At 40.2% G+C, this 21,889-nt stretch overlaps 1 protein-coding gene across 1 annotated transcript in view; it reads right to left on the reverse strand.

The window, feature by feature from the left end:
- Positions 1–7,059: 7,059 nt before the first annotated feature.
- The window catches only part of PHAF1 (phagosome assembly factor 1), a 1,784,739-nt gene continuing 1,769,909 nt past the window's right edge, over positions 7,060–21,889 (reverse strand). Inside the window, exon 16 of the mRNA XM_044081838.1 lies at positions 7,060–15,463. Within this exon, the coding sequence (XP_043937773.1) occupies positions 15,374–15,463 (90 nt within the window). The 3' untranslated portion in view covers positions 7,060–15,373. The remainder of the gene's footprint in view (positions 15,464–21,889) is intronic.

Raw genomic sequence — 21,889 nt, forward strand, 5'->3', positions numbered from 1 at the left:
GTGGTCAAAAAAAACTATCCCATTTGGTTATAGACTGGCCTTACCCATTCCATGTTCAGTAATTATATTTTACCCCTAATGATAATAAATGCGATCATACCATAGATAATTTAAGAGGGGTCTGGTGCTGCGGTAGCGTTGTCGCCTCACAGTAAGACGCTGTCCGGTTCGATTCTCAGCTAGAGCGCCTTCTGCGTGGAGACATGCGTGAATGGGCGTGCTTTCATTGAAGGTTGTGCGTCAGGGCTGGCAACTCGGCACGTAAAAATCAACTACCAATCATTAGCGGACCGGAGTTCCGCTGTGGCGACCCCTAACCGGGAAAAGCCGAAAGACACAACAACTACTTTTATATTACCAAAAATGAAATCGCTGAGACATCACCGAATGCGCAGTTCAATGAAAGCTGAGAAAACCAAAAGTCATTACAATGAACAAGCAACTACATACATTAAACAGCACTTCAACTGAAAACTTAGCTGTTTTTAAGTTCTTACAGGGGCAAGCACCTATGCACCCCCCCTGCAAATTATATATACCAACTCAGAGATCGCACTACAGCTGGGAAAAGGGTAAATTTATCAGTCTTCACTGTACAGCACTCTGTATTCAGAAGCCCTGAGTGCTCTGCAGCCAACAATTCTTTTAAGAAAAAAAACACTGTAGCTGTTCTTCTCTGTGGTGTCGAGTAGACTAACCTCTGCAGTTGCTTGTTCAAGTGTAATCACTTTTGGTTTTCTCAGCTTTCGTTGAACTGCACATTCGGTGATGTCTCAGCGATTTCATGCTCAGTAAAATGTTCTTTTGGTAAACAGAAGTAGACCCTTTAACAGGGAGTGGGACCCATGCATGGGATAAGGCATTTAGCAACTGCAATTGTCCATTAGTAGCACAGGAAGCAGTCCCAGGGTAAATTTTTCTGTTACCTATCCATAGTTTTAAGTTGTGCTTGAAAACAGACAGCGATGAACTTTGTTTTGTGTGTACAGGGAGTCAGCTGCATTCTCTGTGTAATATACATGTCCCTCCAAACTGTTCTGTTGATGTTGCAGAAGAGGTTTACATCACTAGACTGAGTATTTCTAATGCCATTTGACTTGCTGACATGTAGTAAATCCATTAGTAATGGGTCTGAGAATGCCTTGTATGCCAGATATAGGTTACCTCTTGGTAGTCTGTAGGATACAGAGTACAGTGACAGGGCTTTGAGTCTGTCCATTCAGGACATGTTTTTTTAGGTCTTGTATCTTTTTAGTAAGGTGTCTCTATGGGCGTTCCAGTTGTTGTATGTGCCCGGACAGATGCATGCCAAAGGGGGCATTATAGTCAATGACTGGCTTAATGAGAGCTGAGTAAAGGGGAATAATGACAGCTCTAAATCTAGACATTAAAAATAAAACAAGATCTAGACAATCTTTTTGCTTATAAACTGTGCAATATAGAAGGACTTTCTTACAACAATAGACACATGTTGTTCAAAAGTTAGATCACCGTCCACATAAGCGCCTAAATCCCAAAGTGGGTCAACTCTTGTGGACATACTGTCAATGTGATAGTTCCCTGGGGTGGACAACTTCCTGAAGGATATAATAATGCATTTTTTGGCATTTAGTTTCAGACCATGACTTTGACATCAGTTATTTATTTCAGACAAACCTTCCTGCAACAGTCATTTGGGGATTCACTGACTGCTTCGGGCTTGCACTCATCTGCAAACTTAGTCAGCCAGAGCTCTTTGGTATTAGCTTTTACTTTGGAAAAGTAGATGCCAAATGAAAGAGGTCACAGCACAGAATCCTAGGGGACTCAACTGGTGACTGGTCTCTTTGTGGAGGTAACTTCCCCTTTTTTGATTATCTGCATCCTTTCTGTGAGCCAGTAGGCAATCCAGTAGGTGACATACAGGTTTATTCCCAGTTTATTTAGCTTTTCTAGTATGCTTAATTCGGGAGCTGTTGCAAAAGTTTTGGCCAGGTTGAGGTATGCGGTGTGTATCATTTTGCCTTCGTCCATTGCTTTGGTGACCTTTTCAGAAAAATCCACCAGGATGAGTAAGCATGACCTGCCCTTGAGTAATCAAACTGACATGGGTCTAGTGTTTGGAGATTCCCTATGTTCTGACTGATTAATTCCATTATGGCTTTGCATATGAGGCTGGTCAGACTTGTGGGTCTGTAATTACGTGGGTCTGTGGAAGGTCCTCCCTTATGCAGGGAATGACTGCAGCTATTCTCCATTCACTTGGTACAAAACCTGTATGGAAGTTGAGATGGAACAGTGTTATTAGGGGTGTGGCTAAATTGTGCTTCATGCTATTTAAGATGCATCCAGGGATATTGTCAGGACCCATTGATGCAGTATTTTTAGCTTTTGATAGCGCTTTTATGACTTGGTCTTCTGTGACAGCTGGAGGTGAGACAGTGTCAAACATGGCTTGAGGGACAGACAGAGTGGACAAAGGGACAGAGTTAAAGCTAAATGTATTGGCCAGTAGGTCAGCTATATCATCAGCCTCAGTGTAGATAACATTGTTCACAATCAGCTCAGAGCATTGCTGCATTGTGCTTTTGAGATTATGAACATAACTAAAAATGCCCTGTGATTGTCTTTTGCTTGGGTAGTAACTACTTCAACCTCAAACTTGGCTTTGGTGGATTTTATTAAGCTCCTGATTTGTTTATTTTAGTGACATGGGCTCTAACATGCTGGGAGTTACTCTTCCCACCTTTGGTCAAAATTATTTTCCTTTTAGTATAAATTTTATTGATATTAAGGTTCTGCCATGTGGGTTTGTTTCTGGGGTTTGCCCTGCACTTGTTCCTACTGCATACAGCTGCACCTATGCAGTTGTTTACATGCTGGTACAGTGTGGTGGTGGTGGTGTGTATTCAGCGGAGTTAACTGGGTTTGTTGGGGATTTGAAGCTTGCCAGTGTATTACTTAAGAGCAGATAGTTTGTCTTAAAGAAATTTCTAACAGTACCTTAAATAGAAAGGATGTCAGGTTTCAGTTTTATTTTAGGAGAGACTGCTTTATGGTCAGACCTAACAAGTGATAAAAAAACACACACCAACACTGTTGAAAACAGTAACTGAAGTCCAAATATACCAAATTCCACAGCAACGGAAATAACAGCACAGACTAAAAATAAAAAAATATTTAATTCTGATTCTGGTACCTCGGCCTTCGCCTTCAATGGAATAGTTTACATGCTCAGAAGCAAGTCTATAAGAACCACCTTCTAATTACATTAATTGAATTCAATTAATAATATTTCAAAAATTTAAAGCCACAAATGCAAAACTTCAAAGCCACCAATACAAAGCTTTAAGCTGCCAATACAAAACTTCATTTTATAAATCCATTAGTTACATATACTTAGACATTTTATTACTCTGAATTCAAATGTCATATTGAAAATATCAGTCACATTTCCAAATTCATACCATTAGAATAGAGAGTATTAAAGTTAATAATATACCTAGATTCCATATTTAATAACCTCTGTTGAAAACTATGGTTTGTCCCCCCCATCCCATAAGGTCTGGCTAGAACACTAAAAATTTAATCTCTAGCCGAACCCCCATGCTCTTTATAAAAATGACTAGCCACAGGACTATCTAGCCTTGAATTTCTAATATCTCCTAGGTGTTCTAATATTCTTAGTTTTACCTTACGTTTAGTTTGCCCAAAATATCACTTTTTTACAGGACAGTTACATCCTATAACATAAATGACCCCAAATGAATTACAATCAAAATGATCAATGGCATTACATAATATGCCATTGATCCTAGTGCCATCCAAATTCCTAATCTTATCACAAACCTTGCATCTACCACATGCATATGCTCCTGCGTTGGCCAGTTTTTCCCTTCTGCCTTTATTTCTTACTAGCTCCTTTAAATTTTGAAATCTACCATAGGAAAAAATCACTTCCTTAGGAATAATATTTTTAAGACTATCATCATTACTAATGATGGGCCATAATTCCATCACCAGTCTTCTTAAAATAGGAGAAAAAGCTGAAAATTTATTTACAAAGAAAATCCTATTTGTCTCATCACTTTCTTCCTTAACTTTATTTTCCCCATTTTTATTATTCCTATTAAAATAATGAATTCTTCCACTACCTGCAGACCTCTGAAAATCATGTGTCAACCCTAATTTTTTTTCTACTTTAACTCTAGCTCTACTTATCATATCATGGAAATATCCTCCAGCAAACAATTTTTCCCGTACTCTATCAAATTCCATTACAAAATTATCCTTCTCTGAAATATTTCCTGCAATACGTTTGAATTCCCCAAAAGGCAATGAATTGATAAGATGAAAACTATGCATGCTAGAAGCATGTAAAAAATTAACTGCTGTGGTCTTGTGGAAAGGTTTATGTTGTATTCTATCATCCAAACCCACATAAAATTCCACGTCTAAATATTGTATTTTATCTCCACCTATAATAAAAGTAAAATCCAACCCACACAGATTTTCTTTTAAGCTAGAGATAAACTCTTCAAATTCTTTGGGGTTCCCCTTGCATAAAAATAAAAGGTCATCAATAAATCTCTTATATTTGATCACCCTATTTTGAAAAACATTCTTAGCATACAGAAACAGATTTTCAAAATATCCCATGAAAATAACAGTACCAACTTTCTGCAAATAAAATTTATTTTCAAACTCAAAATAATTATGTGTAAGGCAAAATTCCAACAGGCTAATAATATAGGAGGTTCGTGGACCTTCACCCAACAGTTTGCATTTGTGGCTTTAAATTTTTGAAATATTGTTAATTGAATTCAATTAATGTAATTAGAAGGTGGTTCTTATAGACTTGCTTCTGAGCATGTTAACTATTCCACTGAAGGCGAAGGCCAAGGTACCAGAATCAGAATTAAATAATTTTTTATTTTTAGTCTGTGCTGTTATTTCCATTGCTGTGGAATTTGGTATAACAAGTGATAAAGCCACACAAGGGATGGTGAAATACTAGTAAGGACAAGATCCAAGATGTTATTCCCCCTAGCGAGTACTCTGACTAATTGTTGCAGGGCATTTGTACTGACAAAGTCTAGGAATCTCTGGGATTGTGCACTAGTGGTGGTCTAGGTTTCTCAGGCTATACTTGGATAGTTTAGATCACCTAGGAAAATGGTACTGGGTTTAATACTGAGTGATTCTAGTTCCTGTAGACAGACATGTCTTTCTTTTGTCATAGTGGGAGTTCTATAGATAGCGAATATATGGTATGAGTCCTTTCTGATGGTTATTTGAACATGAAAAAGCTCTAGTGCATCCTGCTGCTTTACCAGTCTTAAAGTGAGTCCCTTCTAAACGTAGACTGATAAACGTCACCTAGTTTCCGTCCTACACAGTAGCTGGTCGAAATGTGTGGAAGGCATTATAGCCCTGTATAGCCAGAGTACTCTCCGCTATGTTAAACCAAGTCTCAGTCACTGCACAGATGTCAATGTCTTCCAGGATGAGAAGGGCTTGTACACAGTACAGTTTCTTGCTCAGGCTCCCAGTATTGATCAGTAGCACCTTCATAATTTCCTTTACTTGATTGTTAAGTTGTTAGATTTATACAGGTTGGCATTGCGTAATAAAGGCACTATGGGGTTGGACAATGTATTTTTCAATAATTGAAACCCTAAAGGGGACAGATGCAGGCCATCCCTTGCAAAGCATCATACTCTCTGTTGATTATCTCCTCCCAGGCCGACAAATATTGGACCCCCTTTGAATGACACCAAAACTAAGCCAATTACTGAAGTCAATTATTTTTTGATCCTATCACGGCATCATCATTGGAGAAGGTAGAATGCTGCTCAATGCTAGGCTTTTACCTGCCTAAGATATATAGTCTAAGAGCTCCATCATGTCCCTCTTCATATAATCCAGGGAGGTCTTCCCCACGTCATTGATACCAGTATGAGCTCTGACAGAGTCATACTGGTACTTTTTCAAGGACTTGACTGCATGTGTGATCTGACAGGCATTCACACCAGACAACCAACTAACCATCACTCTTTCCTTGCACAGCCTGGTAAAAGGCACATTTGCACGTCTGACTATGGCATCACCTACAACAAGAATGCTTGGTACAGTCAATGTCTTCGGTACGAGCTCAGCATCTGTGACTTTGAGACTCCTTGTGCTATGTGAGGAAGCAGGCTTAATATGCTAAGTATGCTTTGCGCCCATGTTGGACTTTGGAGGTATTTGAGGCATAGGCAAGTTAATCTTTAGAACCTTAGCATATGACGGATTATGTTTATTGTGATGGCCATGGAGAGGTGTGATGTGCGGTGTACTGCTGGAGATTTTGGTGTTTTAGTTTAATGTGTGTGAAATTTTTGCCACCAAGGATATTACATTAGTTACATATATATAGATAGATATGCATATATATATATATATATATATATATATATATATATATATATATATATATATATATATATATATATATATATATAGGTCTACCTCAGAAGATCGACAGACCATTTGATCGACATTCATTTGGTCGACAGCTCATTTGGTCAAAAACCAGTATTCAAGGCACATAACAGGGGTTTGCCCCCCCTCTCCAATGTTGTGTGACCCTGGAGTTGGTATATATTGTTAGGGGGTGTGGGGGGGGGCACAGCCCCCCCCACCTATTACCATTTAAAAACATGAAAATACAACAAAAACTACACATTTTAAACGAAAATAGGTGGGGAGCTTCACTCCCCACAACCCCCCTAACTATATATACCAATTCCAGGGTCACACAACATTGGGAAGGAGGGCAAATCCCTGTTATGTGCCTTGAATACTGGTTTTCGACCAAATGAGCTGTCGATCTTCTGAGGTAGATATATATATATATATATATATATATATATGCATACACACACACACACAGTGCTATGCTGTTTGAGTAATAAATGACTGATACCCATTTCAAATAGGCTGGCCAGAGAAATTGTGGAGAAGTGCAGGTCCATGACACTGACAGGAATGACTCTGGGGACAGAGGTAACACATACACACAGTTACTCACAAAAGTAACATCAGGACGTCCTTTATTTGCCTTCCAGTATACATGCTCACAATGCATTTCTTTTTTTTTGTTATAAAATTACACAAGAAATGTGCAGAAAAGAAAAGAAAAATTCAGAGGCACAACACGTTTCCCAGCAAGCAATGATCACAGGAAACAGCAGATTCAGTAAGAACTGAGCAAACTGACAGCTACATATTAAAAAAAAAAAAGAAAAGAAAAGTAACATTTCTTCCATCAGTTATATTTCAATGGGTTCAATACAACAGTCTATAATTCTGCAGCAGACAGGAAGACTAAATGCAAAATAATACCATCAAACACAAAGACACAAGTCTCTGCTACTGGTCCAGGCTTCAAACATTAGTTACAGTTTTCATATACAGCCTATACAGCCTTCTTTTTCCAGCAGTAATAACTATACAGGCAAGTACACTGTACATGTAGTTAAAATTATAAAAAAAATCAGTATTTACAAATCTGTACACACATTGAAAAATGCACAAAATCAGTCTAGTCATGTATCACAAGTTTCTACATTGAATTACTTAACATGGGAAAATTAAATATTTATTTTACTTTAAAAATGGAATAATCCATATTTCCAAAAAGTACAGTTTGAGTATGAACAAATACAAGACAGATGTGGGACTACTTCAAATTGTTTCTTTCCTAATTTGATATACAAAGTGTGCAGCCCCTGCTTGTTAAACTGCCAGTGATTTTTATTGTGGTCAGGGTGTTCTGTTAAAACCAAGAATGATAAAAATGTATTATTTTCAGTCTAAAATATGTCTTTGGCTAAAACTTTGGCATTAAAAAGAAAAATAAGTTATGTACTTACCATAACATTCCATCTGTGCTGTACATTTTCATTCTTCCTCAAGAGATGGGTTCGGATCCGACACTCAGATCTGACTTGGCCGTTAGCTCATGGCCACCAACTCTCAACTCCTTTCCTACCCATAATGCACTATGTCTAACATCCCTCCAATCCTACTTGCAGCTTTAGAGAGAGAAACTATAAAACAATTGCCATAAATGGATTTCAACACAGTGGACATATGGTGTCCCTAAGAGTCTCATTCCTCCAGAAGTAATTTTTGAGAAATGGAGGGTGGAGAGTTCAGGAAGAATGAAAATGGACAACACAGATGGAATGTTATGTTAAGTACATAACTTCTTTATCTGATGCCATCAATTTTCATTTATTCCTCAAGAGATGGGACAGAGTCCCCAGCTACCTGAATTCCTGGGAGGACTCTAAGGAAGGATATTCCTGAGTATGGTTGAACTATATGTTGCTGTTCCCCTTGAGAACAGATCTACTTTGTAATGAATGATAAAGGTATGGGGATTCAACCAAGTTGCAGCCACACATATATCATCCATGGATACTCTAGCCTGGAATACAGTGGAAGTAGCCATAGATCTAGTTGAATACGCCTTTAGTGATTTAAGTAAGGGGAGATTTAATTTTTTGTAGACAAATGAAATGTAATATGTCAACCATCTAGCTAGAATTATCATTGCAACTGATTCGCCCAACTGGTTATGTGCAAAGGAAACAAACAGCTGGTCTGTCTTTCTAATTTCTTTTGTTCTGTGCAGGTAGAAACGTAATTGCCAATGAACATCCAGTAAGTGCAGCATACATTCTCCTTTTATTTGTAAAGTTTGGGAAGAATACTAGCAGGTTAATGGCTTTTTAATGTTGGACTCTGACACCACCTTAAGTAGGAAGGAAGCATTGCTACATAAAGTGACCCTATCCTTGTGGAAAATCAAGTAGAGGGGCCTAGAAGATAATGCTTGAAGTTCTGAAATTCTTTTAGCAGATGTAATTGCAACTAAAAAGACAGTTTTCCACTTCAAGAATTTTAAATCACATTTAGCTGCAGATTCAAAGGGGGAATGTGTTAAGGCTTGCAGTACCAAATTTAAATCCCATGGTGTCACGGGATCTTTATAAGGAGGTCTGAGTAAAAGGGTACCTTTCAAAAAGTCTTTGCACAGTTTAGAAGAAGCCAGGGAGGAATTCTGAAACCTCACATGAAAGTTAGAGATGGCTGCAAGATGAACTTTGATAGTCGATGAACTAGCACCCTCATTAAATAAACTTGCTAAAAATTCAACAACAGAATGAATCAGGGCTGAGTAGGGGTCTACCTGATTCTGCTCTGCCCAATAAACAAATCTTTCCTATTTACTTCTGTAGACTTTCCTCATAAAGGGTTTACGGGAAGATAACAGTATATAACGGACAGGCAAAGAAAGCATAGGTTACCTGGCTATTAATGGAATTGGAGAAACCAAGCAGTTTGAGATTTGAGATGTCCTTGTGAACTATGCCTGTGAAGTGAGACAGAAGGCCTGGATTTAGGTCTGGAATCCAAGATGGGTACCGTAGATGAGTCCAAAGTAAGGCAAACTAAATCTGTCGAGGCCAATAAGGTGCAATGAGGATGAATTTGCTTGTCATTCTGGCTGCTTTCTGAAGGAATTTGGGAATTAAAGGAGTCGGACAATAAGCGTACAGGAGACCGGGGGGGGGGGGCAATCGTGGAGTAGGCCATCCCTCTGTGACTCCCTGATGAGGGGATTTGGGAGAAGAAGCTGCTACACTTGTTGTTTAGGGGAGATTCAAAAAGATCACAGCAAGGCTGACCCCACTTATGGAAAATCTTGTCAGTCACTTTGCTGTTGAGCGATCACTCGTGAGGTAATAAGATGGACCTGCTCAGTTTGTCTGCTGTCACACTGGACTTCCCCAGAATATGCACTGCAGCTAGAAAGTGGTTGGAAGAAATCGCTAATTGCCACACCCTTAGGGGTTCTCGACACAGGGGCCAAGATCTGGTTCCCCCCTTGTTTGTTGATGTACCAAACTACTGACATGTTGTCCATTTGGATCACAACTGTCCCAGGAGGAAGAGAGCTTTGGAATGTTTGCAACACCAAAAGCACTGAAGTGTCCGTGGTCACTATGGCCTTGGGCTAAGGGAGAATGAAATGATGACCCTGTAACAGTAGTTGTGACAGAATCCACCAGGAAAGATACCTTTTGCATAGGTGAGTTATTCTTATCTTGTCGACATTGGTTGAGAGAGAACTGACCTTTGTGTTTGGTCCATCCATTGCAGAATTCTCATGTGACATCTTGCTAAGGGAACTATAATTATCGCCGCTGACATTGATCTGAGGGCTAGCAGAATCAATCGGGCTGAAATTCTGGTACTGCAAATTATTTTCTTGACCTGATTTCTTATTGTCTGTACTCTCGAAAAAGGAAAAGATGCTACCATAGATACTGCGTTGAACATTGCTCTTATGAATTCCAATGTCTGAGTTAGTTGCAGTTGTGACTTGTTGTAACTGATAGTTATTCCACGATGTGAACAAGTCTGCAACACTTAGTCTTGTGCCAGCTGATACCTGGTCAGATGGAAACACCTGGAATCCCTGCAATCTCAAGTGAGCTGCTACTACTGCCATACACTTGGTCAACACCCTGGAGGCTGTGGTGAGGCCAAAGGGCAGTGTTCTGAACTGGTAATGACTGGCTCTCAGCCAGAAGCATAAGTTTGTTCTGGATTGCCTGTTCATTTTTATGTGAAAGTACGCATCCTGAAGGACTAATGAGCACATCCAGTCATCCTTGCTCAGAAATAACAGAATGGATTGTACTGTGACCATCCAGAACTTGGTGTGTCAAACCGATTTTTCAACACACTGAGATCTAAAATTTGTCTCCAGTCCCCGTCTTCTTTGGCACTAAAAAGAATCTTGAGTAAGTTATGGATTCTATTTGGTCTGGATGGACCTCTTGGATGACTTTTTCTAGCAGCTTTTGGATTTCTAGTGCTGCTACTTCCCTCTGACTGGGAGGAACATCAGGTATTGTCCTGGGTAACAGAGGTGGTAGGGAAAAGGGAATAATATAACCTCTGGAAATGATTCTCTGCCACCAAGTGTCCTTTGTTATGTTTAGCCAGGCTTCCTGGTGCAGAGATAAGTGACCCCAACTGCATCCAGAGAAAGGCAATCAGGCCTCCGTTCAGGAGCGGTGAATGGGTATGTTGGAAAATGAATCTCTGGACCCTTGGCTTTGCGGGCCTCCTGCATCTTCTGCAATTATTGATCCACCCTCGGCCTTTGGATGAACTACCCCAAGTATATCCTGGAAAGGATCCTGAGACTTCCTGAACCACATTTTTCAACCTCCCCTTTGATTCCTAGAAAATGTCCGTTGAGGGGTTGAAAAATGTATGCCCACTGCAGACAAAGTATTTCCATCTTTCTCACACCTGGAGAGTGTGTCTTTTACTGTGGGACCAAACAAAGAAGACCCATCAAATTAAGCACTGACGAAAGATGAGTTGAAGGGTTTCGTAAAATCACACTGACACATCCAGGCATGCCTCCTGATGGAAATACCTGAACCTGTGGCTAGAGGCTCCTTCTTGCAAGATGAGCCTCATGGATGAATTTGCAGTAGATTGAAGGGTAGCCAACTGTGAGGCCACAGACATCTGAGCCTCTGCAGTAGTGGCCACTGAATGGGAGTTTGAAAGTTCCTTAATCAAGTCCCTGTGCAGTCTTGTGAAGTGTGCCAAGTAGTTCAGTCATTGGACAGCAAATGTCATTGAAGCATAAACTCACTTTCCAAATCTGTCTAGTGTCCTAAATTCTGTACTGAGAGGATGGACTGTGGAATGCTGTTCTGCAAGTTCCTTCTTTGTAGCTGCTGCCATGACCATTGCATCAACTGGTACTCCTTTACTCCAACATTCTCTTCTTACTGGTGGAGCCAGAATCCTGTCTGGTCTACAGGGGAAACCAAATCAACAAGTTCATCAGTGGGTGGGTGGGGTAACCTGGGAGGTAGATGGACCAGTCCCAAAAGCTTCCAGAAAAAACTGGCTCCTCAGAAGTTGGGTTCTGGGCAGACCAACCACCCTTCTGTTTAAGAATCTCAAGGATGTCTCCAAATGAGACGTCGCCATGTGGTGATTTGGAAGACCCCTCTCCTTCATCAAAGTCAGTATCCTCTATGATGGACACCTGGAGAGAGTCCAAGTGCATCCTCTTGCATGTCCTCTTCTTAGGGACTTCTTCGGTGGGATGATCTGGAGAAGTATCAGGACAGATGACAATACCCAGCTGGGTAGTCTAGAAGTTTTGGGATGGCCATCCTCGTGCAGCAGAATGTTGAGGATCACTGTGCAAAATCAGCTGAGATGTCAAGGGTGGATCTGAGAGGGAAGGACCCTTCTCTGACCTGCCAGAGCACAGAAAACTCTCTTCACAACCTCAAAAACATCCTGCTCAGGAGAGAAGGAAGTCAATGGAGCTGAGAAAGTGAATTTCTGGCCCGCCACCTCCCTCCACTCTGACAGCTGTCCACCCGAGGCAAAAGCTGGAGCAGAGCTGTCCAATGCCGAAGCTCAGAGAGGAAGAGATGGCTCTGAAAATCTTGGAATTTATCCTATCCCCTTGGATCTGACCTGGAAGCTTCGGCTTTGACAGTCATCTGAATCCAAAGATGTCGGGACCAGTGCACTCAGATCCAAAATGCTCTATTCAGATCCAAACCAGAAGGGCCCAGAACACTCAGATCCGAGGACTCTAACACCATGGGTTGGGTCAGAGAAAGAGTTATCAGTGGAGTAGTAGGTGCATGGTGTCCTGACCCGAAGTGGTAGGAACTGTGAAGACTCCCTTCTGAAATTGCTTTGTGAAGAATCTCATCATCCTTTCCACATCTGCCTCTGTGAGACTTCTGGAGGAACGACAGGATACCACTGAAGGAGACTTGGAGTGCCGCTCCAAAAAAGTGGAGAGCACCCTAGACAGTACCGGACCCACACTGGGCAAATATACAGTATGTGGCAATGGTTTAGGATCCAGGGACTTCAGATCTGTAGTGCATTCTCTAAGATCAGAGGTAGGACTTGCCAGATATCTGATCAGATCTGAGGATGGTCGGATCCCAAGAGATGTCGGATCCGATGTTGACTTCTTTTTCTTTGGTTCTGATGAAGTTGAAGCAGTAGAAGCTGAAGATCTGGACTTTTTTAGGGCCCTTGGATTTTGCCTTGGGAGACTGAACTCCAGAGATGGCCTGAGAGAAAGGCGTTGGCAATAAACATTTGAATACTAACTTGTCTTTTCTTTCTGTTAAAGCTCTGGGGTTGAACCCACTGCAACTGTCACAGTCTTGGTCTAGGAACTCAGACCCTAAACAGTACACACACAAAATGTGGGCATCCGAAAATGGCATCGTTCTCACATTTCTTGACGTCTTTATCAGACATTGTTAATGGTGAAAAACTTGTAAAACCAGATAACAAGAGAAGGCTTAACATTTTTATTTTAACTATCCAGACAGTAACAATCCAAATATTGCCACCAGCGAAAGGAAAATGCAGAGAAATAAGCTAGATTTTTTTTTTTAAAGGAAGGAAGTTTAACTACAAAATCAGAAAGGAAACTGAGTAGAAAAGGCCTACCAACAATGGTAGGAAGAATACACTATCTAGTGTATTAAAAGTGTAGAAGGATATATAGCGTTGAAAGATAAGGAAATGGAATAAACCTTTTAGCAAAGTAGGAAAGTTATGACAGGCTAAGCATTTGAAGAGTAAATTTGAAAAATTTTACTTAATGAAATAGCCTGAGAGTGAAGGCGAACACATCTAGACACAAAAGTGGCAAACGAGATCTAAGGGAGGTTAGGTATAGTGCATTGTGGGTAGGAAAGGAGCTTGAGAGTTTGTTGGTGGCCATGAGCTAGTGTAACAGCCGAGTCAGATCTGGACTATCTGTTGAGGAATGAATGAAAACTGACAACATCAGTTACATGATTAATAAACTATAAGTACTCCAGGTTTAGTCTTGGGATTACACAAATCCACTTACTACTGTTTCCTGCTAATACAATATTACTGTGACTTAAATCAAAAAGCTTTAGAATGCAGCAAAGACATCTCTGATGTCCCCTAATTCCTAGTACAGCTGCTGATATCTGAAGGCATACATCCCCTCACTGTCAGTTGTCTCAGTAATACAAAAGCCTAAGTTCAAGTACAGTCTCTTTCAATGCTAAATGTACACATTTTAATCTAGAACAAGTCATAATGACAGGGTGGCTCGTGCTCCTAGCAGACAAGAGTGTAAACTGGTTAAAACCTGGGGAAAGATCAGCTACTCAAAAGTCAGATGTTTTTGGCAGCATCTGTAAGAACATCTACTTGTCCACCATTCCTATGTCATGCTTGTACAGCTACTCTCAAATGCAGCTTGAAGGACAAACAAATGTGGGACTTTGCTTACAAAAGTACTTTCATTTGAAAAATTTTAAATGCAAGTAGATGATCAGTTTTTCACAAAGTCACCTGTAATATTGCCAGGTAATATTAGGAAACAATGCTTTCTAGTCTATAAACCCTTCAAATAAAATTTTACTCGAGTATGACACATATCAGAATTTTTAAAAAGGATAAAATATTACTCATGAAAATTAGTAAACCTATTATGGCAAAAACAACTTCTGTAGCACATCAAATGGATATTATTGAGATGGGGTGACATTATCCAAGCCACCATCCTCAAAGGAAAATATATTCCAAGCTTTTATGTGCAGACTATATTAAATATCCCCCCCCCCCACCACCAGCACCTGACACACAGATGCTGTTCAGTGAATAACACATTTATCAAGTAATTAAAGTGAATGTAGTGCAAATGTTACAACCAAGTCTGATACACAAGCTACAGTCTGATGTTTCATAGAGACTTAATGCCTAAAATTGGCAGTTGTACATGTGATCCCATGTACATAACATATGTTGCACAAAGTCAAAAATACAAGGTGAGTATCTTGTGTGACTACCACACTAATAATACAGTAACAAAGATACACACAGGCTAACCATCACCTGCCTTCCAAGACTCCGAGGCTCAGAATGTTTGTGCTTCAAAACTGCAGTCAGTGATACTGCTTTCCTGGCTTTCTACCTCTCCCTGTCTCCTGACCAGTTAAATGATGATGCTAACCTAACTTTAGTCTGTGCTGTCAAAGGTAAACAATAAATACAGAGAGACAGAGAGAGAGAGAAAGAGGTGAGAAGAACACTGTCGCAGGTGCAATGCTGCGTCTCTCCCACCACTATGGCCATGCCTTACAGTGAGAGACAAACTGTAGTCCTCAATACCATATGGCCAAAAAATCAAACCATGCTGTCATGGGTGGTAAGTGGCAGCAAATCAAGGCACACCGTCATTTATTATGTAACATGCTGAATGTGACAAGGTTGATCACTGGGGAAGTTCTGCTGCTCGAGGTGGTCTGGTGGGCCGTGATGGGCCATACAGTGTAACAGATGCTATATGATTATTCTGCATTACCTGTAACAACAAAGAAGGATATTGCATCAAAATGTTTTTGAACAACATTAAATAACATACATTTTTATTGAACTAATACTGAAATTCATACAACAGTAACACTGATTATTCATTAGATTTTGATAATTAAAAGATTAGCAAGATTTAGAAATTACTAAATGCAAATACTACATTAGTATAAGAATGTGACTGCATTTAAATTTATGGAACATGTAATGCCTAGCAGGGGAAATGTGTTCTGACCTCAGTTTTAAAATGCATTAATTGAACTATGGAACAGCTGCACATTTAACAGCATATGCATAATGAAATGCAAACAATCCTCCATTCTAAGACATGACAGACATACTATTATTTATACTATTAATTTTAGTTACTTGTTTCAACAAAACTTACTCTAGACCATGTCTTGAAATACAGTAGCTCAGTACAATTTCTTTAAAGTGATTTGTTCATAAAAGTGAATGTACCTTGCCCCCCAGTATGTGATGCATAATGTGCCAAACAGCATTTTCACTCCATCAGTGATCGTTTTTGGCTGCTCCTTTTTTGATAATCATTTTTGAAAAATGCCACTTTTCTCTTGATTTTGTCACTGAGGCTAATCCGTAATCTTTATCCTCAGTGATATTAACTTAGGGAAAGTGTGCGGTGCATCCACAGACTTTAATGGATGTATCATCTTGCATGTGCAAAGATGTGTCCATTAAACTCTATGAACGCACCTAATGTTACTCCTCAGTTGACATAACTGAGGGGATACACTAAATTTACTTGGGCAGTGTTTTGATACAAAAAGAACTTTACAATGCTTTTTTTAATTAAAAATAGCTCAAATAAATAAGGAATGAAGGTAATACAACTACATCACAACACTTAACTCATTAAATGCCGCAATATACTTAATAATATGAACAAATTGTTTTAAATTCTGTGGTACCACTTTCAAGTCTATAGGAATGCACTGACATTTTGTTTTGTATTCTTCTTCTGTATCCTATCACCTCTGCAATCAAGCCTTGCTTTTCCACCAGGCTCTTCCATTCCCATCCCATTCACGGAGTCTGATGATGCCAGGTATGAACAGACAAGGAACTGGACTATCATTTTTGAAAGGCTAAGAGATTTTGAATGCCATAACAGCCCTACCTCATGACTGGCATGGGAAAGTGCAATGCCAACAACGTCAAGCTCAGTCCAGGTGCACACCTGTAATGCTTGGCTGGAGAACATATACTTTTCAACTGGCTCAAGTTTTGAGTCCATAAGGTAAGAAGCGCAATTCTGGGACATCCCTCAGAAAACCTGCATGTGGTGGGATCAAAGCTTAAAATAAATCCAATCCACCAGGATGAATGAGTCAGTGCTGGCTGCCCATTTATACCCTTCCCAACTGTCTCCTCAAGTTGTAGGTCTGCTAATCAAACCTGGTTCAGAGGCAGGGCTCCATCCAACCGTGCCATGGAACTGGTCTTCATTGTGGCAACTGCAGACCTTACAATAAACTCTCAACACAAACAAATGAGTCATTACAAAAAGAGATACTTATTTTTGAGGATATTGTGGACCATTGTCTCCCAGCTTGCAAAATACCTTTCTTAATCTAAATTGAAATCCATTTACATTTTTGACATTATCTAGATCATGCTGTTATCAACATGCTTTCCTGCTCTGCATTACCTGCTGTTCTTAATGCAAGGTAATAATAGCTGTACTAAGCTACTTCATAGGTTCATAGGTGTATACTAGGCTAACAATCCCTGGGGCTCTTATAAGCCTAGTCATGCAACCCAAATGCATCATAAGAGTTAATGTGCCTTATAGGTTACTTTAAGAGGTCTATGTTACTTGGGGCATGGTTTAGGTGTGCCACTGTCCTTCAGAGGCAGAGACGTCAGACAAGGGATGAATTTATGATTTATAGTAAGGAATGTTTACTCAAGCACTATGCTGGTTTGCTGGGTTGCCACTCAGTATTATGGATCTGTGGAAAACAACAGGTGGGAAAAGTACTGAAATAGTTTACACAACAAACAACAGCAATGGAAGGTTATCATAAGGGGCAGAGGCCAGAGACACAGCCTTTTAAAACCACAACTGGAAAAGGGTAGGATGGTTGGGAAAAATTCAAGCTGCAAGAAGCAGGCCAGCTAGAGAGAGAGATCCAATCATAGGTTCATAAGTATATACTAGGCTAATGGCCCTGGGGCCTTTACAAGCCTAACCATAGGATTACCCTGGCACAGTGCCACCCGACCTTAGTTCCCAGTGCCTTTGTTGAGTAGAACCACTGGTGTTATCCCCGGGGTGAATTTTCTGTTTCCCATCCACTCATCAAGATTTCTCTTGAAGACGGTCAGCGAGGTGCTCTGCTTGACATGTATGGGAAGTCTGTTCCATAGCATGGGCAATCTCTGGGTTATGAACCTGTCCCTCCAGCATGTTCTATTAATTGTGGTAATGAGGTTGAGGTCTCTGAAGCGTGTGGTGCGGAGGGATTGGGATTTCTTTAGATGTAGCATTTCTAACAGAGCTGCATCAGACATGGCTTTGTAAGTCAAGCAGAGATCGCCTCTAAGTAGGTGATATGAGACAGAGAATAGTTGGAGTTTTTTGAGTCTGTCCATATAGGACAAGTGTTTAAGGCCTAAGATCCTCTTTGTGAGGTACTTTTGTGGCCTCTCCAGTTGTTGTAGGTGTCTAGTGAGGTACATGCCAAATGGAGCATTGTACTCGATGACTGGCCTAATGAGGGAAGAGTAGAGGGAGACAATAACCTCTTTCTTCCTGGATGCAAAACTCTTAGTAATGAGATGTGCCACATAGAAGGACTTTCTGACCACAGTGGTAATGTGGTGATCAAAAGAGAAATTGCTGTCAGCCTGTGTTCCCATACTTCTTATAACGTCTTCTGTGTTCAGTGGACTACCATCAATGTGGTAATTCAAATAAAGCAAATATTGAAACTCTAGTCCTATGACTCTGAGCTACAGGTCAGTGAAAGACTTTCAGAAACTTTAGCTTAATATCTCAATGAGGGCTGGGGTAGACACAAAGAATAGGAAAAGCAGTAGCAAAGTAAACAAAAAGGCACTGGACTGCAACTTTAAGCAGGTAAATTATAAAGCAGAATATAAGACTAGCTGCAAAACTGGAACATAAACAGCTGTAAATGTACTGAACACTAGTCATGGAGCAGAATTTGCAATACTGCCACTACTGCAATCCCACCATAGGCAGACTAAGACACTAGGCTATGCAGAAATGTACCTGTAATGCTGCATACAGAAAAATGCAGTAATAAATGACTAAATGAGGCTCAAACCTGGCAGTAGTTCACAGTTCTTCCACAACTGACAATGAAACTCCAAGACTAAGGCCCCAGACAGGGTTCAAAATACAAACAGCTAGCTTTTACAAGTAATTCTACTTATGGAGCTAGGAGTGCAGTACAATTCATAAACAATGCTAAGATCTTGCATTAATATACAATCTTCCCACAACTACAAATGAAGCTACAAGACTAAGGTCCACAGCAAACTAAAAGTAGAAAAGAAAAAGTACAGCTTTGTGTAAATGCAACTAAAGCAGAATTTAAATGAAAGCTTTTTTCTTCCCTTTTTGATGAAAAGTTTGTTTCTCACAGTTCATGATTTCTCGCATCACTCAGTGTTGAATAACCTACCCTGGGTGAGAGTAGCTCTGTGCTGGAATTTCTATACCATATTTACAGTCTTTGCTGTCTAGTGTGGGATGGAAAACCCTTTCCTTCTTCCTCTCCCAGCCTTTATCCAGACATATTTGCCCATCTCTTCATTGGTCCAGAAAGTGTAAGAGGCCACTCAGTATTTCAAGCTGTGTCTAAAAATGACTTTCCATCTCAGGCTTACAGTCTTACTTGTTGCCTGTGGTATGTTATTGGGGATTGGGGGGGGGGGCGGAGAGGAGAAAGAGAAGATGGCCAGCCATACATTTGCCTTTATATAAAGAAGTAACAATAGTGCAGGGGGAAAGGGTCTGACCTCCGAAACTGTGACCAGTTATTAAACCCATGACAAAGATCCTTGAAGTTATGAATGTAGCAGTGAATACACTCAAACATCTACAGTTCTGGTAATTTGATAAGACATCTGCACCTTTTCCTTAGAGTAAGAAACCTAAAACTTTTCAAAAGCAAAATGTATATATAGTTACTTTATTATTTTATATACTGCAGCATAACAAATTACTTAAAATTATATTTTTTTATTAAAATTCAAGGTACAGCTGTTGATTTACCTTTGAAGGTAGGAGCCCAGTCCAAAATGCTTTGGACATACAGGAATTTATATAAAGGGAGCAAAAATGACCCAAAACAGTGATTTGTGAACATTCTCATAAAAAGTTAGTTTCCTTCTGGTCTAGTTTTTGACATCCCCGTTTTTCAAGTAAGGACCTGCTGCAGGTAAATTGTTACTGTAGGTTCTACATTAAAACATCAAAATCTAAAAATCTCAGAGCTTGCAAGATTGAACATAAATGCTTGATCTTAAATTCTAAAAAAAAAAAATACATGTTTTTTGCATGGGGCAAGCACCCCCTGCTACTTATATATTCCAGTATCGAGATCATACCACAGTGGAGAAAGGATCAATACCCCAATTTCCACTGTGCTGCAATCCTGCACAGTTCAGCTTCAAGCATACAAAATACAAGAATTTGGGCTTGATCTTGTAAGCTTCAAGCTTCTCAGAACACGAGTTTTTAACAGGGAACCCTTACTGCACTTTTGCTTTTGAAAACCTAAGATTTAGAATAATTGTTCCAGATGGCTTAATGCTAACATTAGCAAGTGTAACACCAAAAAAAAAAAAAGATAAAAATTCTCTCATCAAATTGAATAGACAACTAACAGGACTAATTACAAACTTTGAGGTACAGTTGATATCACAGGCAAAGGACACCCATAAGGCCTTTTTCAGCTATGTCCGAAACCTCAAAGGCAACACACAATAGTGTTCTGAATTGTTGGCAAATGGAGCCATGTTCATGGAAATGGGAGAAATGGCAAATATTTGGCTGATAAATTTAGCTCCAACTTTAACCCCCCTCTCACGCCCTGCCAGGAAATACCATCTATTAAAACCTTTTCAACTGCCAGTAGGGAGCAGGTCTTAGATGAGCTCTCTAAGGCGAAGAATACAGCTTCAGTGGACCACAAATAATATTTCAGGATGCCTCATAAATATGACCTGTCAGGCCATTGGAGTCACTATTTAACAACAGCCTTTGCACAAGTTTCATGCCACGCAAATAGAGGACTGCAATGGTCATCCATTTGCACAAGGGTGGACCATCAACGTATCCTGGAAACTACAGACCCATTAGTCTAACTAGTTTAATATGCAAAGTCATAGAAAGAATTCTCAAGGGAATGATTAACAATGACGTAGAGAAAGTACAGTTGTGTACACTTACCATAAATGTAGATGTTCGAGTGTATTTACTGTTACAGTCATCACATTTGGGTTATCTGCTTGCAGGTAGCCCTCAACCGGTCTGAATACCAGTCTTGGGATTTCTGTGTCGGATGCTGTCACTTCTTCCATGACGTCAGGTTATCAGAGGTATAAAACATGCAGCCAACACCATTACATCAGTTTTTCTTGCCCCAGATGTCAGATGCCCCCAAAATAGGAAGCAATTACATGGTATGGAATACCCCCAGCAAAAAGCAAATACACATGATACAAGATATGCCAAACAAAAAAGATAGGTAGAAGTAAAGACAAGTCAGGGGGCTGGAGGGAGGGTAACCAGGACTGCAACAGTGAATACACTCGAACATCTACATTTATGGTAAGTGTACACAACTGTACTATGTTCTTCGTGTTTCACTGCTGCAGTCATCACATTTGGGTTGATTCCCAAAGCTAAGGAAGGGTGGAGGTAGTTAAGAAGCATTAGGGCTGGCAATCAAGCCCTGTAAGACTGCTGTGGCGAATCCAGCTCTGGATTTAGAAAAGATAGGCAAGTGGTAATGCTTGGTGAAAGTGTGTACAGAGCTCCAGGTTGCAGCTCCCAGGATGTCCCTGGTAGGGACTCCCCTGTGGAATGCTCTAGAGGTTGATGTAGCCCTAGTGGAATGTGTTCTGATCCCCTGTGGGGTAGGTTTCCCATGGTGTTTGTAGCAGAAATGGATGCAGTGTACTATCCATTTAGAAATGGTTTGCTTTGAAATGGCCTTGCCCTCTGCCCCTGCAGCAAAGCTGAACAGCAGCTGGTCAGATTTTCTGAAAGGCTTAGTCCTGTCCAGATAGAACCTGAGCTGCCTGTGCATGTCTAGGGAGTGCAGGATCCTTTCCCCTTTATTTTGAGGATTAGGGAAAAAAGTTGGCAAATTAATGGATTGGTTCAAAGCCACACTAGATACCACCTTGGGCATGA

Source organism: Protopterus annectens, chromosome 8.part1 (assembly GCF_019279795.1).
Source record: "Protopterus annectens isolate FY-2018-M chromosome 8.part1, PAN1.0, whole genome shotgun sequence".
Taxonomy (NCBI): domain Eukaryota; kingdom Metazoa; phylum Chordata; order Ceratodontiformes; family Protopteridae; genus Protopterus; species Protopterus annectens.